We start from the raw sequence: 20,357 nt of genomic DNA, 5'->3' as shown, positions 1-20,357 counted from the left end.
CACAGACTTCCTGTCTGACAGGAAGCAGCACCTGTCTCTGAATCCCAGACCATCAGCACTGGATCCCCCCAAGGCTGCGTTCTTTCTCCCCTGCTCTTCTCCCTGTACACCAACAGTTGCACCTCCAGTCACCAGTCAGTCAAGCTCCTGAAATTCACGGACGACACCACGCTCATTGGGCTCATCTCTGGCGGAGATGAGTCCGCCTACAGGTGGGAGATTGACCATCTGGTGACCTGGTGCAGCCAGAACAACCTGGAGCTTAATGCTCTAAAGACAGTGGAGATAGCAGTGGACTTCAGAAAGAACCCTGCCCGACCCGCCTCCGTCAACATGTGTGGCTCCCCAGTCAACTCTGTGGAGTCCTGCCGTTTCCTGGGCACCATCATCACCCAGGACCTAAAATGGGAGCTGAACATCAGATCCCTCACCAAAAAAGCCCAACAGAGGATGTTCTTCCTGCGGCAGCTGAAGAAGTTCAACCTGCCAAAGACGATGATGGTGCACTTCTACACTGCCATCATCGAGTCCATCCTCACCTCCTCCATCACCGTCTGGTACGCTGTGCCACTGCTAAGGACAAGAGCAGACTGCAGCGTATCATATGCTCTGCCGAGAAGGTGAGTGGCTGCAGCCTTCCATCCCTTCAGGACCTGCACAGCTCCAGGGCTCTGAGGCGTACAGGTAGGATTGTGGCCGACCCCTCCCATCCCGGTCACAGACTATTTGACACTCTCCCCTCTGGCAGGAGGCTGCGGTCCATCAGGACCAAAACCGCCTGCCACATGAACAGTTTTTTCCCCTCTGCAGTTGGGATCCTCAACAAGTCCCGGATCCCCCACCCCCACCGACACTGAAACCGTCTCTTGCACTCCTGCACCAAACCCACCTCTGCCCTTGAATCTTTGCATTACATTAATGCAGAATTTGTACATCCTGTATTTTTAATATCTTCTATATTTTATCTTCCGTCTTTATTTATCAGCCATCCCACACTTTTTGCCTCTGTGTGTTTATAGTGTTTATATTGTTTATATTGTATATATTATAGTCACTGTTTGTTTGTTTATTGTTTATTGTCTTCAATGCATGCACCTTATTCACCAAGAAAAATTCCTCGTCGGTGTAAAATCCATCATGGCAATAAATCTGTTTCTGATTCTGTTTCAATATCAGCACTTTAAGGTTTTAATTTCACTCTGCCTTGTTTCTTACCCGGTGACAGTCTCCTCCAGACAGCACCTCCTGGATGAAGACTGCAGGGCCGTCGGGCTTGTTGGAACCACCTCCGATGGTGATACCCAAACTGCTGGATCGCGCCACTGAAATTAACTGAATCACTCCTTCACCTGGATGACTGAGAACACAAAGACACATAAACACGTCAACCACTGAAGTAATGGAAACAGGCTTCATCATTGTGAATGAAGGCACAACCTTCATTATGCCTCCATGGCATTAGTGCCATGATTTGCACAACATAATAAATCAGCTGATATTATCACAGGCATAGGCCAAGGGTGCACATTTTGCTTTGCACTGTTGACCTTCTCAACAGGTGGGACGCAAATCCACAAAATAGTTACTTTGTAAATCTAGGTAAAGTGCAAGTTGGCCACAACTTGCCAACTTACCCTTCTTAACAACAGGAGAGCAGAGCCATGGTTGATACAAATCTTGTAAAAACAAATCTTACCTGAGGGAGCGCAGCATGGGCCCACTGCTGTTGTACATGTTCTGAGATCCTGCTGGGCTCAACAACAAAGGACTCTGGGAGCGAGATGAGGAACCAGATGATGTACTATCCAGGTAGCGGCCTCCTTTGAACGGCAAAAAAGAATAAAAACACAAAATAGACAAAGTAAGTGAAATGATTTAATCTGTGCTTTGCTTGGTGTAAAATAAATGATCAAAAAGGCAAAAGAGATACACATTTCCAGTTCAGTTAGTTATTATTTAGAAGGCGGGTAGTTAGTTCTGGCGGGATACACATTTCACACATTACTGGACTGAACAAGAAGCCTTTGGCAGTTTGCTGCTGCTACAGATGGCTCCAGTGGCACTGAGGCTCTCCACTCAACCTGTATCGTCCTGTTAGACATTTCTTAAGCCTGAGCGACTAAGCACTGAATAATACCCAGCATGCTGACCAAAACAGTCCAAATATCCACCAAGCTTGTTTCTGTTCAGTTTTTTCATCCACTGCCTGGGGTAAACATCTGCTTCTTTCTTGTCCTCAGTTTCAAAGGTAAATCTCATAGTGGGCAGGTTATTCATACTGAAATTCAGCAGTATACAAGGATATCATGGATTTATGATAAAATGAGACATTTTGTGAGCTATTACACAGAGCTCTTGGTTCTAAGTGAGTAAATGGGGGTAAAATATGACACAACTGCGAACATACCTTGAATATACATTCTGTGTTTGTTAACATGAGTGGGGTCTGGTAGTTTCTGGTTGTGTCCAAACCAGCCATAAAATGAGCATCAAATACATGTATTTTTGTTTAGATTCAAATCAAGACCAGCAAGGCCCAAATGAAGACCAACAGGGTCCAGGTCTAGTCAACATCAGTGCTGCTAGATGGGAAATGTTAAGACATTGTACCAGAGGCTTAAAATTACCATATTTGGGAAAAAATACCATATGTAAGTCATAATGAGTAATTTAAAAGGAAAATGCATTACGCACACACATTTTTTACATGCCTACAAATCTACCCGGCTGATGTAGCTATGATGCGTGGAAATGGGTGTCCATATGTCCAACAGTCTGACAAAATCCTACTATCCTACTTATACAAAATGAAATCATAATTCTACATGAAAACAGTGAAAGCCATAAGCTAATCTAATTGAATAAAGAACTGAGCTAACTGGTGCATTATTAACAAACTCGACTTGAACACACCAAACCTTACTGAGAAAGGTTAAGCTCCACCTTCAAGTCACTTCAAATGATGTCGAGCAGAAAAAGAGAGAAAAAAGAGATTCGCTAATAAATCATGTTCATCATCATCAGGTCTACAGACCTATGAAGATTGAGTTGTAAGTCTTTTTTTTTAATTTTGTCAAGTCAGGTCTCAAGTCATATGGTCCCACATTCACACCCACTTCATTCATCTCCATATTTAAACAATTACTGCATCTCTCCCTCTCTATGACAACTGCCTTTGTTCCCAACCTCCATGTGACTGTTCAGAACAACTATAAACTTTCATTTCTGACATGGTCTGACAACATGTGGTATAAACTAGTTCTTTTCAAGCATAACCCAGTCCCTCTAGTACATTATCTCACCTTTAGAGCCAAACACAGTAAATCTGCCAGTTTTAGAGATTTAGCATACTGCAAACATAACACATCTTAGTTTTATACCAACAGGATGGCCTTAAATTGAAATCTATTGTAATTCTGGAGCTGATGACCCCTTGCTGTTTCCAGACCATCGTCTACACAGAGCACACAAGACTGCACAGTGCTGAAGTCAAGTTTTAACAGATCTTTACCAGCTGGCTGCCTGCTTCCCTCTGAAACAGATGTTGGCAATTGTGTAATGGACAAGTGCACTTGTCATAAGCCATTTTTAAAGGCAGACTTACTCCATCTACCCTTTAGGCTTAGTACTCAAATATAGAAAGGTCTTTTTATTTAGAACTGTACACATGCATGATGCAGTTCAGGCAGATTGTGTTTTCAGACAAACTAGGAGAATTTGCGTGTGAACACAGAAATTCAATTTCACACACATTTAAGTGAGCAGGAGATCCACCCACTTTAAAAATGTGAGAAAACACTGAGTGTATCATACAAACTACAATACAGGTATTTGCCTACCTTGCTGGATGGGAGAGTTGCGTGTTGATCCTGTGCTTCCATTAGATCCATATTTCTCTAGCAGCTCAGCAAATTCTTTTCTATTCAGGGAAACCAAAAAGAAAAATTATTTGGAAAGATGTCAGACAAGATAGAAAGTTGTGCACATAAGCAGTTTTACCTGACCTAAGAGCATTCCATGTACGCTATAGAAATGTTCTTATGTGTCGCGCTCAGGTTTTAACACCTTGTTGATGGTACATGCTATTTATACTTATTCCATTTTTGTCTTTGTACATCCCTGTCTAATGATGGACAACATTTTTATGTGTATGTTTTTTTAAAGAATACAATCAAATGAAATAATAAAATTACATAAAATAACAAATGTTATGTAACAGTTTTCAAGTCAAGAGACTTTAGTGATACCAGTATTATTGTGTGCAGAAAAATAGGGTTAATGTGTTAAAAATAAAAGTAACTTAATGATAACATGGTTTCACTACATCAGAATGTTCATCACTCAGCATGAGGTGTCATTCAGATTAAATTAGTAATTGACCTATTTTAATAATGAGCTAAAAAGCTTGGATATCCAACAAAATACTAATAGCTTTTGCTCTCACAGTTTTATAAGAGAACAATCTATAGTGACCAGAAACAATATCTGATTCCTGTTTTTGCCACCATGTTCCTGTGTTGTAGATTATCTTCTACAACACAATATGATTTCCCCTGTGGATGATGATTTGAATGTACCGTTTCTAAGCAGATTATGACAAGCAGTCACACTGGCTCCATGGTAAGTAAGGACACAAATTGTTCTTGGATACAAAAAAGACGACCTCACGCTGCACCTCTTTCATAACCAGCAGCACCAGATGATTGGGTTAAAGGTGCCACCAGACGGGACAGCTCGTTCATTTCACTCTGAAATTACTGGACGTAATCAGAACAATGAAGCCGTCGTTATAATCAGAAAAATTGTCACACTCTTTCTTTTGATAATGATGCTCTTGCGGCATGTCATTGTGAAGGCTGTGTTGATTCATGTCTCCCTCCACCACCAAAGCATTTTGTGCATTTTGTGTATTTCATGACTCAGTTGTATGTGTCTGTACTGTATCAGCTCCTTCAAACCTGATATCCAACTTTAAAGGTGGCATTTTCATTGAAAAGAAAAACAAATGTTTACAATTCAACTTTTTGCCTCAATATGTATTGCGTGTGTCCTTCATGACCCACAAATAAAAATACCTCTTCAAAATTCCCAGTCTCTGTCTCTGTCTTGGTATCAGTCAGATATATGACATAAAAGCATTATTTATATGTCTAAATTGTCTCTTCTCCTTCTATAATATTTTAACATTTTAATAGGTCAACTTGTACTCAGGGATGTATAGAGCACTGCATTACTTTTAAGTAATTACTTTTAACTATTAAGTCCTAGAACCTGGATATACGTTCTGCTTCCCTTGTCTTGAGGTCAATCTTTTTTGGGGTTTTTAAAGGGTTTTCTATTAAATGCCTGAAATAAGGTCTGTGGTTAACACAAGTTTAAGATATTTTCAAGTTTTTTCCTACAAAATGAATTACATCAGTTAATACCCCACATTTGTATTATACAGCTTTTATGTGTCTTGAAAAAAGCAGTTGCTAACAAGTGTCTAAATGAGACTTATCAGAGGTTATCAGACACATTTAATGTCATCACGCTGAACACAGAGACTCATCTACTCACGAGTTCATCTTTACAGGTGGACTTCTTACTCTAACTTTAAGTGTGTATAGTGTAAGACACTTAATGGAGGGGATTGCATTAGCACTTCAAAAATCCTTAAAGTGGTCATCCATCTTGCTTAACAGAACCTGTGACTATCATAAACTTGTGTTTCCCACGTAGGTTGTTTTCTGCAACAATGCAAAATCCAATGGAAAAATCCCTTAGGCTTTTTTGTCCAGGGAACCTGGGCAATGCTAAAACCTGTGTGACCTACAAAAATCAGCCAACGAGCCCATCACCTTTTGGACGGTAAACTTTAATGTTTCTTGTAACCGAATAATCACAATTGTGGCCGAAGTGTTTGCAGTTTATATCGTAATCAGGGCATGACATTTACGTGCTCACAGGCAATAGTATAGTATTGTTTCCAGTGTTAATATGTGTTTGTATGTCTAATATCCTTGATTAGGCGTATATTTGGAAACTAGACTGTTATTAACATGATTTACGGATGGGTTATGTATAAAATAAAGAATTGATCTCTATTGCAATTATCCTTATGACTCTCCATTATTTTACCTGCTCTGTGCCCTAGATTATAACCAATCCAGTCCTTTTTACCTGTTGAAATACCTTTAAAAAGGGCCAATACAACTCATAAAAGGCAGTATTTCACCTGCCAAAAAGACGGAAATCAGTTTTTGGTTGACGATCACTTTATGATAGTGACACAAGTCATTTTGCTGGGGTTGCGATGCTCAAAAGAATTTATACACCGTTTTACAGACGCTTCTTTCACAATGGGTCTGTTGTTTTTTCTTCTGTTACAACTGTTTCTGCCGCATTCGTGACGTGAAACGTGACGTCAGTGACGTACAAGTAACACTTCAGATAAAAATCACAGATGGACTGCCTTGCCTGCGGGAAATGCTAATGGGGTCAAGAGGCGATTTTTAGCGGGTGTACTTGCGTTCAAAAAAACTTGCGTAGATTACCTGCCCTGCCTAATTTTGGTATAAGACTTTGAGTTAAACTATAGAGGAAGGGATCACAACAGCCGCAACACCAAATTGGTGGAACACCGGGCATAAGAGAAGTGACTTTGTTGAAACAGGTGAAATGTACCATGTTTGATGTAGTACACTTCTTATGTCAAATGAGGGAATGTTTCAGCAAAACACATACTGTATGTCAATAAAACATAAATCTGGTACAGTTCAGCCAAACTCATCTCTCCTATGTCATGTGTTCCATTGCACCATACACACTGATTTTATTATTGCAGCTTTGTTGATTTTCCTATAATATTTGCCAATGCTCTCATAGCTGGTATGCATGTCGCTAGTTGCTTGATTTATTTTAAAAAGATGTAGAGAGAATCTGTTAGGGGGCAGGGGGTGGGGTGGACAGACAGACAGGCGTAATCCCCCTCCTCCCTGTCGTCCACTCCCCTTCCCCTCCTGCTCCTCTGCTCTGTCCTGCAGGGTAGTTAAAGTACAGAGCACAGATTAACACACACGGCTCATCTCGTCAGGAGTGCTGCCCTAGGTTAAGCTCTCTCCCCTCCCTTCATTCCTCTGCATGAAGCGCGACACAAAGACAATCTCAGGCTACGACACCACTGACACCATTTTGTGAGAATCCGTCACTACAAAAGAATAATTATCACCTCAAAACTACACTACACATGACATTCATGTTTTAAGCTTCATCAATCTAATGATGTCAAGCACTTCGCTTCATATTCATGCTCCTCTGCATATTCATACTAGGATCTGTCCAATAAATCCACAGTCTGCTACTCGCTGTGTCACAGAGCTATTACCACCATTAACTTCTAATTTCTGACTCATATCCTCTCTAACAGCCGAGGTGTAAATCCTGACTGTGTCAAAGTCTCTTCCCTGAGGATTACACTTACAGGCAGAAAATACCACATTATTTAGAAAATATCATGCCTGACATGTGTGTGCAAGTATGCAAATCCACTACTACCTTTGTCAATGTACTATTAAGGATGATGTTGTCTGAAGTGGTTTTGAGGGGAAGATGAGGTCTGCAATGTTGACAGCTGGCACTGACCTTGTTTTAAAAAGCTGGTTGAACACTAATACTACCCGCCTCTGCTCTCGGTAATGTCATTGTTGATACTATTGTACATGTGTTGTACTGTATGCAAGTTTTAGAGCTAGATAAGAGAAGATAAGAGGAGATAAGATGAGATAGCCTTGAACAATGAAGGACAGGTAGAAACAGGTAAAAAAAAAAAAGAGAGGTCTCTTGGTACATAATATTACAAAAAAGAAATCTCGAGGAGTTTTCTGTCCTCTGCTGTGCAGCCCCACTGCATGCTAACTGACTAGCAACAAAAGCTCTGTAGGAGAGTCTGGTGCAGAGCCAGACCTTCTGGAAGAATTAACTCCCAGAGTCACATCAGATTCTGCTCTGATGTTTGCTAACAGGAGAAGAGGTCAGATTTTTCTTTTTAACTTCTGGGATTAAAAAGTGGAAATACAAAATATTTTATTAATCCTCCACGGGGGAAACTGAGTGTCACCATACATATAGGAGAAACAACAAGCAAGACAACAATAACTTGGTTACAGCCAGGAAATAACAAAACAAGATAATTGTATTGTATTGTAGTTGTATTGTATTGTAGTCGATTATCTAAACCGGCGTGTCAGGGTGGCCATTTTTATACAAATAGGTTGCATGTACAGCAGTGTCCCTGCACCATGTCTTGGATTTGACACTACAGGAGAAAACTAATCACAACATTATGGATCGCTTGACAAGCACTGTGAGAACCAATGTGCCACTATATGAATGCACTGTAATATAAAACACAGATATTTGCTTACTTTGCTTCCTCATCTCTGGCTATGAGAAGGCGCATGTGATTGGTTGCTGAGGCTGCTCTCAAGACATCCACAGCTCTGTAAGAATAGATACACAAAAACACATTAACATTATTGTTACAGCTCAGTCAGTCATTAAAACAATGACAAGAGCAGTAAAACTTGACTACCTTTCACTTGTAACTCCGACTAGACTGTCCCCGTTCACCTCCAAGATCTGGTCCCCTGGCATCAGGTTTCCTGTCAGAGGTCACAGAAATAATGATCTTTAGTACACAGTGGAGGCGTCAGCTTGAAGATGTACTTGTAATACAAAAATACGAAAACATTTCTGGATGAGAATGGACAAAGATTATAGGAACAGAGGATTCCTTCTGTGGGGCTTTGAGAAAGTAATCAGGTATAATAAGAGATGTCAAGATATAAAGCCAGAGATTCCCTCCAGAAAACACCAGCACTGGAAGATATTGACACTTCAGTAGGTTAAGTGGACAAGAGTAATATACTGTCTGTTAAGTCAAGTCTCCAGAGCAACTTTAACATTATCTACATTCCAGTTCTTTGTCTATTTCATCCACGGTTATGAATGCTAGGGCATTGCTTGGCAATATATACAGTAATATATCATCTTACGTTGTCGATGTTGGATATGGTTATATTACATAAATGTTGGTTTTAAAGGCTTCATTACAGTAAAGTGATGTCATTTTCTAAACTTACCAGACTGTTCACCTTGTTCTAATACTTGTCTTTAACCACTTAGTCATTATATCCACATTACTGATGATTATTTATCAAAAATCTCTTCATGTTCATATTTTGTGAATGTACCAATAGTCAGCCCTACAATATTCTTCATTCAACTTCACAGTCCTGGTTCAGGGATATTCTTGTACACACTTGCATGGCTGGCTTGAGGCAGACATTAGAGCTCCCAGGCTTCCAATGTATATGCTCATGACTAGAATACTGAGAGGAACCTGTATCAGACCCGAGCTGCTCAAAGCCTCTATGGAGGCATGTGCTGTATCTGGAGGAATATTTGCCATTTGAATACAATATGCTGACATGGCAGTCGTTGGTAAGAAAGTGTTGAGCTTATACCTGCACAACATAAAGGTTTGTTGGTTATTCTTGCTGATGATGTTATTTTCTTTCAATGGATTTTGCTGCACAGCAGGCAGCAAAAAGGGAAGCTGCTACAACTGCTACACTCTCCACACTGCCTCTGACTTCTTTTCAACCAACCGAGTCCTCCACTCTGGAAATATAATATGTAGTCTTTTGATGGAACTTCAATTTAGGATTTTTTCACAATAATACATCTGCTTCAAGGTCAAAAGCTCAAGGCTAACATCATGATGTAACAAACCCTTGTGTGTTTACACCAGACCCTCAGTTTCCTTCAGCAGTCTGGTCATCACTCCAGTGACCAGCATGTCTCCCTCTGGATCTGTGATGCTGGGGGGTATTGACTTGAAATGTCCACATGCACATTCTTCTCCCTCCTGTCTCACTCTTCTACTTTTTTGGTCAGCAGTATCAGACTTTGGAGATACGAATGTTATCTTTATGTAACTGATTTCTAGTCGTTGCAGCTGTAGCATGTTACAGTTCCATTTTTAAACAATTATCTGGTGATCTTATCCAGTGAGACAGTGAACATAGAATAAGTAGCATAACTAATAAAAAAAAAAGAAAAAAGAAAAGAAGATCCACTGAAGGAAGAATGTGATATGGATCAGTGACTATGAGAATGAGAGACAAATAAAAGAAGCGCTGGCTATGCGCTCAGGAGCGCTGAAATGAAGTGTCTGTACGCTGAGAGAAAAAATACATGCGTCTTATATCTATGACAACAATATCTTGACAACAGCCACTATATGATCAACACTGCTCATTTGTCTAAGTTTCCTTGAGCAAGATACTGAACCCCGAAATTGCTCCTGATGCAGGTGGCACCTTGTGTGGCAGCCTCTGCCATCAGAAAGGGCCCTGCGATGAGCTGGCGACTCGTCCAGGGATGTACCCTGGCCTTCGCCCATATGAAAACTGGGATTGGCTCCAGTAACCCCCTGAAAGGGGGGGATAAAGCGGTCACATCCCCGCGACCCTTATGGAAAAGCGGTTGAGAAAATGAGAAATGACAGACTGCTCATTTGCAGTTTACTATCCATTTGTTTTTTATTTGACATCAGGACATCAAAGTAAGGAGGATGTGGGTGCATGACATGTGTAGGAGACAAAAATATATATACAGGATGTTCTAAGTGTAAGTGATAACTGTTAAATCAACTTACTGTATGTCCATAATGGACATGACAAACATTAATCTGACAATAGACAACTTTGCTTTAAATTATCAATCTGAGGTAAATACTGAGTGCACAGTTTAATGGCTGTAGAAAAATGAAATCATCCGAGTATAGATTGGTTCCCTATAACACTCGCCTTCACTGTATATTTGGTCTCGGTCTGCCACCGAGCTGGATTTTAGCTTGAAAAGCGAAAGTGGAATTACAGCACAAAGAAAGATTGCGCAACCAAAACAGAAAGAGGCAATGTTTTCCCTGGTCACTGTCCCCAGGTAGTGGAACAACTGGGAAAACTGTGGAAACTCTACACTGTAAATGAAAAAGAACCCCGCTGATGAAGGAGGCAAAGAAGGTGAAAAGGGGGAGTGATAGAAACAAGAGTGAACAGAGGGACATTCACTCAGTGGAGAGGACTACTGTGTTGTGACAAAGTCTGTTCCCCCAGCTGATATGCGTTTTCCTTCAGACGGTACATTTTCTCTACTAGATCAGTAAGTAACAAAAGGAAATTTGAAAAGCTGTCTAGTTCCACTTGAGGCTACCTTTTGGTTAGTTTAAAGTTGAGTCTGACCATCGAAAGATTGCTCTGCTGTTCTCACTGCAGTAGAAATGTCAGTAGCAGAATAACTAAGCCTTTTGATCTTAAAAAAGCACTATAATGGAAGAATGCGGTTAAATTTGAATCAAGCATCTGTGGTGTTAGGCTGATGTTGTCCAATGTCCTGTCTACATTGAACAGACAACCTCATCATTACTCTGAATGTATCAAAAGAATCTCAAAAAGCAAAACAGTTCTCTGTTTCACCGACACAGAGAAAGTAGGCCATAACAGTGTGGAGGTGTGTTTTATTAATGATTTCACAGTCACATGAGGAAGGCACCAAAAATACTTGTTCTGTCACTTCACTGGTCATCAGTCTGTCAGGATGTCCACTGTGTCCAACACTCCCTTTAGTTCTATTCCTTATTCAAGTCATTCTCAGCTGTTCTTATATTTACTGAAGATTTGCAGACCCCTGTTAGGCGCTAAAGGGTCAATGTGCATTTGTACAAGAGTACTGCACCAAGGTTTCTGTAGGTGAACGGAAAGATAAGTGGCAAGAAGAAAAGACAGGGTCTGTGTCTTTCAGGTCAAGGACAATGGACATCAGGTGTCTGATGTCATATTCAGGAAACCTGCACAGACTCCCAAAGCTGTTACCAACAAAAGTCCATTCATGAATCACACTTCATTTGATTTGCAAATTAGCACAAGTTAACGCCTCAGTGAGTTCATACAGGGACAGGAGACTTCAACAACATATGCACACCCATTGCTGGGTGCTATAAGGACAATCACATTTAGTACAGACCAATGACCCATAATAAAACATGATACTCTATTGTCACCTTGTAAATCTGGATCTTCTGGTTCCACTAATTGATTGATTTTTTGACAAATAAAAGAATAAACCTAAATCTAGGCTTCAAAACGAGCTGGCTGATGTACACTATGGCTATGTTTAACAGTCTGCGATGTGGGGCATATCATTATGTCATTGTGACTTGGACTACAATCGACTCAAGTCACTGTTTTGATAACTTGCAACTTGGCTCAACTGAAACAAGACTTGAGACTCAACTTGGACTTGGAAGTTAAAGACTCATAATTCAGGTACATTTTTGTATTCTCAGCCAAAATAAACTTTCAAATATGCAGACAACATAGTATTGTTTTTTTAGGGTCCGGGCAGCTAAGCTGCCAGGACACTATTGTATTCCTAGGAATTCTTTCTTTCTTTCTTCTTTCTTTCTTCTGAGGAAGTCATACTTCCCAAGGGCGAAAACTCACCAAACTTTACAGAAATGTCCGGCCCCATGCCAGATTTACTTAATTCCAAGGACATGTCAATATTCCTCCTCCTGGGGGGGGGGGGGGGCGTTTAAATTTCAAAACTTTAAAAATACCTACAAAATCAACAGTACATGCTACAGTTTTTAAACTTTCACCAAACTGTAGCCCCAATACTGCTGAAACTTTAGTCCACTTAAACTCATTACAAATTATGAAGTCCATCACTCAGTTTTTTTCAAAACCTGTAAAACTTATAAAACCTATCTCCTCCCAGAATTTTTGCTCAATTGTAACCAAACTTGCTAGAGAGCATCTTCAGACCTTCCTCCACAAAACTTGTTTCTCAAAAACTGAATTTTGCACAGCATTTTAACACAGCTAAACATCAGTTATTCACTTATGGAGCAAATCAATCATTTTTAAAATTACCAACATCTCCATGCTGCAATATGTGTATTTTCAGATTTTTGTCTTGATAACTGAATTTTTTTACAGTGGTTTCAAATCTGCCTGCACAACAGTGAATGGCTTACTCAATTTGTGAAGCCACTGTCATCTTGCCACTTGCCAATTAGCTCCGAGCGATAGATGACAGTCTTTGGTTCCAGACGTTGTGGGTTCAAGCCTCAAGTGGTCCAAAATGAACATTTTTGTCAACTGTCTTGTCTTCCTATTCTCCAGAATTGCCTAAATTTGCCAAAAATAGCCCGGACCCGACCCATCGCTGCGCAGCAGCTATAATTCTTTTTTTCTTTATCTGGTGTATTTAATCTGTTTGTAGAAAAAGATTGTGATGATGGTGTAAAGACAATAAAAAAGTGACATGGTGATTTATTTGAAATGTGATTAGTCTGACTCACCCTTGACTCAGTGAATTACCTGAAAGATTCTCCAGCTTTAAATACCTAGGAATTAAGGATGACTATTTTCCTTTATAGAGCTGTGATTGAGAAGTGTGTGGCGGATGAAGCATGGTGTAGTGGACTTGTGTGACGTACTGTATTTTCATTTGATGCCAGTGTAATTGGATTATGAAGACAGAAGTTCATCAGAATCAGATAGACACATAATATGACTCCATTTTAAATATATCCACAGTATTTTGAGTGACTAAAGTCACTGATGATCTATAGCTTATTCTTCCATATTGTTCCTTTTATTGATCGTCTCTTTGGTCATACTTTGTGTATTTTTATACACAACTTACTTTTTGCACCTCTAACTTGTTTGGATAAAACAAATCAGAACAGTATATTTGAAATGAAGTAACAGAAGAAGACAGCATTACTCCTTACCATCACTTGAAGCGAGGCCACCTGGTAAAATCCGTTTGACGTAGACTCCAAACTCTTCTCCAGTTAGTTCCTTCACACCACCAATCACTTTAATTCCTGTTGGAAGGAGAAGAACATTTTTTTCCCCTACTTTTTCTTAAGTAATTTTGCAATAAACCGTGGCATTAATGACTTGTATGAGTTTAGGAGTTAATTTAAGAGTTTCAAGATTTAATTTCATATCGACTTTCTTCTTGCTCTTGACCTCACAGCAGGTAAAATGCAATGGTCAATCCACTATCCAGTTGCCTTTTTTATTGATATCACAGTGTAGAGTTTTCCTGTCCCTGGCAGCATGCACTGTATGACTGAAACCACCAAGCACAATTAAGTCCTCAGATTTATGTTTCAAAAGGTATGACACTGTTTATTTAGATTCATTAAACCTGTAAGTCACAAATACATCCCTACGTGTAAATACTTTTCCAGGTTCCACAGTGAAATTCTAGTCAACTCCAAATGGTACAAATGCTAATTGGAGTACATAAATGAATAATAATAACTTGGTACAGATGGGATTTTAAATCTTGTGATCTCAGCGGAGTGGGGGTGAGGTCATTTCTCAGCAGCTGCCATATTATTGGTACATTGCTGACAGAAGAGGACTGAGAGGGTCACAGAAGTCAGCTTTCCAGTCATTCTTTGATTCCAAGGGCCTTAGTCTCTGAGAGCCAGACCTGGTATTGGGAAAAATAGGTTCTGGCTTGTTTACATGTCTTTATACCAATCACAATCATCTTGGTCTAGTTTAACCCAGGATGCAGTGACAGTGCCTCTTGACTTGACAATTTCAGCGTGAAGATTCCCCTCAGAGGTTGTTGTAGTAATGGGAATTTTAAAAACAGTACATACAGACAGCTGAAGGAAGAGATGATATAGGCGCCCAATGGTAGGCTTTATACCAACAGTCTACATCTGGTAAGTCAGATTACAAGGGCCATTACTGCTTACAACCTTTCAATGACGGATGCCCAATCCTTTCTTTCCCATGATCCAGTATTTATTTTACATTTTTTTAATTTGTTTTGTCTACATAATATACCTTACAATTTAAGGGGGGATTTATGGTTGTTCTTTAAGAGGTTACGGTGTAGCTACAGTGGCCTCATGAGTAGGTTTTGTAGCTGATGTGCATGTTCTTACAAGCTTCTGATGCTGATGGAGTTTGTTGGTTTTGAGGACCACATTAAGCTAACCATGGTCACCGCTCGCACAGCGGTTTATCTTGTATTTTTATGTATGTGGGAAAAAAAATTCCTGACATTTTGTGAGTTTATTGCATTCATCTATTAAACTAGAAGCTGGTATATATCTACCAGCTGAAACTACAGGGGCTTTACTATAAGACTATCGCCTCTTGAGGTACAAAGTGGTATTACGAGACAAGACGGGCCAGGGCTAACTGGTTAGCATGCTAACTTCAGTAAATATCTCAGCAACACAGAGCATATACTTCTTTGATATCATGTCAACACTGTTGTTTCTTCACACTCTGCTGATAATGTTTGAATGTGTTTAACTAAAATTCTGGCCATATCTTACAATTTGCCTCTAAGCAGCTTAAACAAAAATGTCCTCAGTTCCCAGTTTATGATCCATTAATGCAGCTGCAGTCAGTTGGTTGAGAACACAGCCCCTCCTGCTAAAACACGTTCACACGGCTGTAGTAGCCACTGCACCATTGAGCTGATGGTCAAACACAGTGATGTATAGTATAAATAGACGGATCAACCAATGGACTAAATGGCTGAACTGGCAAATGTTGGCCTGTCCATTCTATGAACATATTCCTGCTCCGCTGAACAGAACACACTCAAATCAGACTGCCTCTATATTTCCTTCAGATCTCCTCCCACAGACATGTTCCATCACTGTACTTGGAGTATATACATTACAAGTGACTACGGCCTGAAGCTGGTTAAGTGTGCTTCATCTAACCATTAGATCAGGGCTTCTTCAGCTTAAGGCTGCTGTTGGCCTGTTACCACAGAGACAAAATGGTAACGCTAATTGGGTCTGGAGCAAAGTGGCGCATGTTAATTATCGCCTGTTGGAAGAATGGGCTTATAAAGTTCCCTGACTCAGTCCTCCCTCTCTTCTTACTCTTCTCTGAGGAAAACAGTCTCTTGTTCTTTTGTTCAGCCTCAAAGCACTCTCCTCCCCCCACTTCCCATCAGATAAGAAAAACATAATTCTAATGCATAAACAGCTGGAGCAAATATAAAAGACATGTCTCTCTCCCTCCTGCTCAGCTTCACATTTTGTTTTCCAATTCATTATTTCCTGTTCATGATGCGTCAAGGGCATGTTTGTTTCAAGGATTAAATGTTCCAACACTTTAAAGACCTTGTAAAGATCTTAAAATTCAATGTGATGAAAAAGGCATAGTTGCTTGTAAAAACAGTTTATTATTCTCTAAATATTATATAAGAGCATAAAAAATAGCATGTTTAGTAAACTACACTACCATTTCTGGATATCACAGGACTGAAAATCTGCTTCTTTAAAGGCCACTCAGACAAAACTGTCAGATATGATGTTTGTTATGAACACCGTCCCACTTAGTGTGTGCTGTCCTCAGTGTAGGACAGCAGGAGAGTTTACAGTGTGCACAACAGACTCCTTCTTCTGCGGTGGAGGTTTCAGATGCACAGTCAGGGGGTCTTTAGGCTGTATGTAATGGAACACTATGTACACTTGCACATGCTTAAGTTGGACGCCTATAAGCTGCTTTTCTTCTCACCTGTCTGCTGCTTTCAGTAATGTGGGCCCACACACACACGCAAACATCTTCAGCCTTTCCTCCACCTCTCTCCTCACATGCTATCACTGCTATTTTAACACTTTATATTCAATCTTCATGTTATTACTTCAAGTTCATATGGTGGATGCAGAAGTATTTTCCCATTGTCCAGCCCTGATGCAAAGTCTGGAGACAAAATTGTCTTGCATACTACTTCTTTTATTCTTCCAAGCCTTTTTGTTCACTTGTTGCTCAAAACAATTTACGCAATGCGTATTTTGTATAATTATGCTGTGTGATTCTACAGTAAGCTGTGTTTTTTCTGTTTATAAAATATATACATTTGCAGATTCATGAGCTTAACTGTTTTTAAAGAACTTTTTGGCATGCATTTCCCCCCTTTAATGCTTGTTTTCACGCTCCAGAGTCTATGGTGATATGCCAAATTTTGTGTTATTCTTTGCTGACGGGAGTTATGCCTTTTCTTATTGATAATTGTTGTAATTTGGTTAAAACGTCCATGCCAGCTATATCTCAACTATTGGATGCAATACAAATACTGTATTCTGGAGAATACTTGCATTTTTTTTCTTTACTCATTGTTCAGTGCAACACAGTTAAGTAGAGCTGGAGGAAAGTGAGGAAAATAAAATGTTTAAATCCTGTCCAAACCTTCCAGCCACACTGACATGCCTCTCTTCATGGTAAACAGACTGCATTTATACTGCGCTTCTTCCAGAGTGCTTTAGAATGCATCTCACATTCACACTCGATAGCAGTGGGCTACCATGAAAGGAACTGGTCTAACCACCAGGAGCATGTATAAAAAATACTATACTCTAAATATCTAATAGGAAATCCAGAAAGCTGTGATGTGGGCTGTATTTTCTCAAAACAGAGCTGTTCAGCTGTCAAATGTATTCCAATTGCTTATTTGAACGTATTGTGTATAATAAGTCTGTAGAAGTGCAACATGTGCAGCTATATTATGTAGGGATTAATATAAATACATATTCTTACTCTAACATTTACAATTAGCTACAGATGTTTGGATGTTTATATCTGTGAATATACTCCCACTTTCGTAAAGCAGTTTGACTGTAATTGTATTCATGTGTATGGGCTGTTTGTCCTTGCGTAGGCACAAGCTCAACCAGCACGCTGATGTGGAAGTGAAGTAAGGATAAAAACAACAGCAGCTCCCTGCATTCTTAACCAAGCTGAGTTAAGTGGGTTAGGGCTTTGCAACATGACCTACTTCCCCTGTCAGGCAAACACACGAGGATACCTACTCTGCATAGAAAAGCCCTTCAAAAGTAGGATTTAAATGATTTCAGCTGTTCAAAATCAGGCTCCATTGCCAGGGAGTAGCCATTATGTTGTAGTTTACACTGAGCATGTGATGTGGACTTCAAAGTAGTAGACTTTTACCTATAATGGATGTACCAGGGATGTGGAATCCCTTTTTGATGAGATCTCACACCACTTGTATCTAACAATTGCTATGAGTTGCTATGACTGCAATACAGGGAGCACAAAAAATAAATACATATACATATATATATATATATATATATATATATATATACATATATATATATATATATACATATACATATACATATATATATATATAAAATATATATAATATATATATATGATATATATATATATAATACAATATATATATATAATATATATATATATATATATATAATATATAATATATATAATATAATATATATATATATAATATATATATATATATATATATATATATAATATAATATATATATAATATAATATATATATATATATATAATATATATATATATATATATATATATATATATATATATATATACACACACACACAAATATTTATGCATTAACAATGGATCACGTGACTATGTGTAATGTAAAAGGTTTCAATCTATTTTTAACAGATATCCCGCAATACTGCTGGAAAAATGACCAGCTGGCTTTGCATTGCTACGCTGAATCAAACAACTGTGGCATAATGCCACCCCAGTGTGTGGTTTTAGATGGCATCTAGAGCTTGGCAATATAAACGATATATATTGTTATCGTGATATGAGACTATATACTGTATGAGATTTTGGAGTGTTGTCTTTTCCTTGTTTTAAAGGCTGCATTACAGTAAGTGTTATAATTTTCTGACCTTACCAGACTGTTCTACTTGTTCTAACACTTGCCTTTACACACTTAGTCATTATATCCATATTACTGATGATTATGTATCATAAATCTAATATGGAGGTATTTGGTCAAAAATACTGTGATCTGACGCTTAAAGCGACGCTGTTATCGACTAAAGATTTTAGTGCTCTACCTCAGTGCTCTGAGCTCCCAGTCCGGACCACTAGCTGTGAGGCTAACAGAGCTAACTAGCTAACAGAAGGTACATTTAGCAGCAGTTAGCAGTAACTCTAGTAATATACTGCCCTCTATTTTTTTTGAGTATTAATTCAACATGTGGCCAATTCTTACATATTGCACCTTTAATCGTAGCATTTATGAAGTGCTTTTGAGGACATTTCAAAATATCGAGATATACCATATATGGTGTATCCCTATACAGCCTAAAAATACTGTGATACTGTTTTGACGTCATACCACGCTGCCCTAATAGCATCCCAGCGAAAGAGGGCACAATGTGTAACACAGTAGTTTGTGTGTCAGCACGTGCCCCTTACTGGCAGCTCACACTTTTTACACTCACGTTAATTCAGCTCTTTTACTACCTCTGCTGCTGCCTTAAACACAGAACAACAATGTCTTCTCATTCTGTTTTCATACGATTTATACCACACAGCGAGGCAGACACACAGGCCACAGGGGCTGACTTTGAGCAGCCAGTGTAAGAGGGGCTATAGTAACAAAATCACAGATATTTTAGCCTCTTTTGTTTGTCCGACATACAACTTTAGTCTCAGCACTCGCATCAACCTGATCTCCAAATAGCAAATAAGAGAGCAAATGATGCGCTTACATTCATCTGGTGGACACAACCACCATGCTTTTCACTGTATAGTTATATAGTAATAGTTTGTGCACCTTATTAAAATAAGTTTAACTTTAACTCTGAATCCCTCCACATCCTGTCACATTGAAAGTAATGTTGATATTTAGAGTTGTGCTTCTTAGGTTATTTTTTACATTTGTCAACTTTAGTGTGAGGATGACTTACAGGTCAACAGGAATATTTTGTCATAATATCTGTTCATTTTTTTTTTGCCAAATTCATGTTGTGTTAGTTGTTCATGGATTTCCATGGACGATGTGGGTTAAGTGTTTTACTTTCTGTATGGAATTCATGCATGCAGCGTAGGTGAATTTGAGTAAGTTTCGTCTGTGTGTTTTGTTAGCTGTGTGATAGACTAATAACCTGTCCAGGGTGTACCTTGTCTGTCACCCAGTAAATGCTGGCACAGGGCCCAGCCCCTGAAAACCATGGACTATATAAGCAGTTATAGACTACAAGCAGTGAAAGAGATGCAGAAAACAAAGTTTCAACATGTTTGCTTTGAAGAATCTTTAGCAGGGCTGTTTATTCATAGTCGCTGAAGAAAAAAAGAAAAAACATACCCAGGCCGTTCTCACAGTCTGTAAATTCCATGGAATGAACAGCTCGGTCTACACCGTATGGACCCATTAGTGTCCTGTTAAAGATGGAGGGAAGAGGGATGGAAGAACGAGGAGGCGAAA

At 39.2% G+C, this 20,357-nt stretch overlaps 1 protein-coding gene across 4 annotated transcripts in view; it reads right to left on the bottom strand.

Moving 5' to 3' along the window:
- LOC311268010 (syntaxin-binding protein 4) overlaps positions 1-20,357 on the bottom strand; it is an 82,136-nt gene that overhangs the window by 45,096 nt on the left and 16,683 nt on the right. For all 4 annotated transcript variants that reach the window (XM_084371329.1, XM_084371330.1, XM_084371332.1 and 1 more), the window contains exons 2-8: positions 20,238-20,311; positions 13,847-13,942; positions 8,573-8,642; positions 8,406-8,480; positions 3,840-3,919; positions 1,697-1,820; positions 1,216-1,357 (exon numbers count right to left, since the gene is read on the bottom strand). In XM_084371329.1, coding sequence (XP_084227455.1) covers positions 1,216-1,357; positions 1,697-1,820; positions 3,840-3,919; positions 8,406-8,480; positions 8,573-8,642; positions 13,847-13,942; positions 20,238-20,311 — 661 coding nt within the window. The remainder of the gene's footprint in view (positions 1-1,215; positions 1,358-1,696; positions 1,821-3,839; positions 3,920-8,405; positions 8,481-8,572; positions 8,643-13,846; positions 13,943-20,237; positions 20,312-20,357) is intronic.

Source organism: Pagrus pagrus (assembly GCF_965226575.1).
Source record: "Pagrus pagrus genome assembly, chromosome: 13".
NCBI classification, from domain to species: domain Eukaryota; kingdom Metazoa; phylum Chordata; class Actinopteri; order Spariformes; family Sparidae; genus Pagrus; species Pagrus pagrus.
Note: the sequence above shows the minus strand (reverse complement) of the source record. Positions and strands in the feature narration are given on the sequence as shown.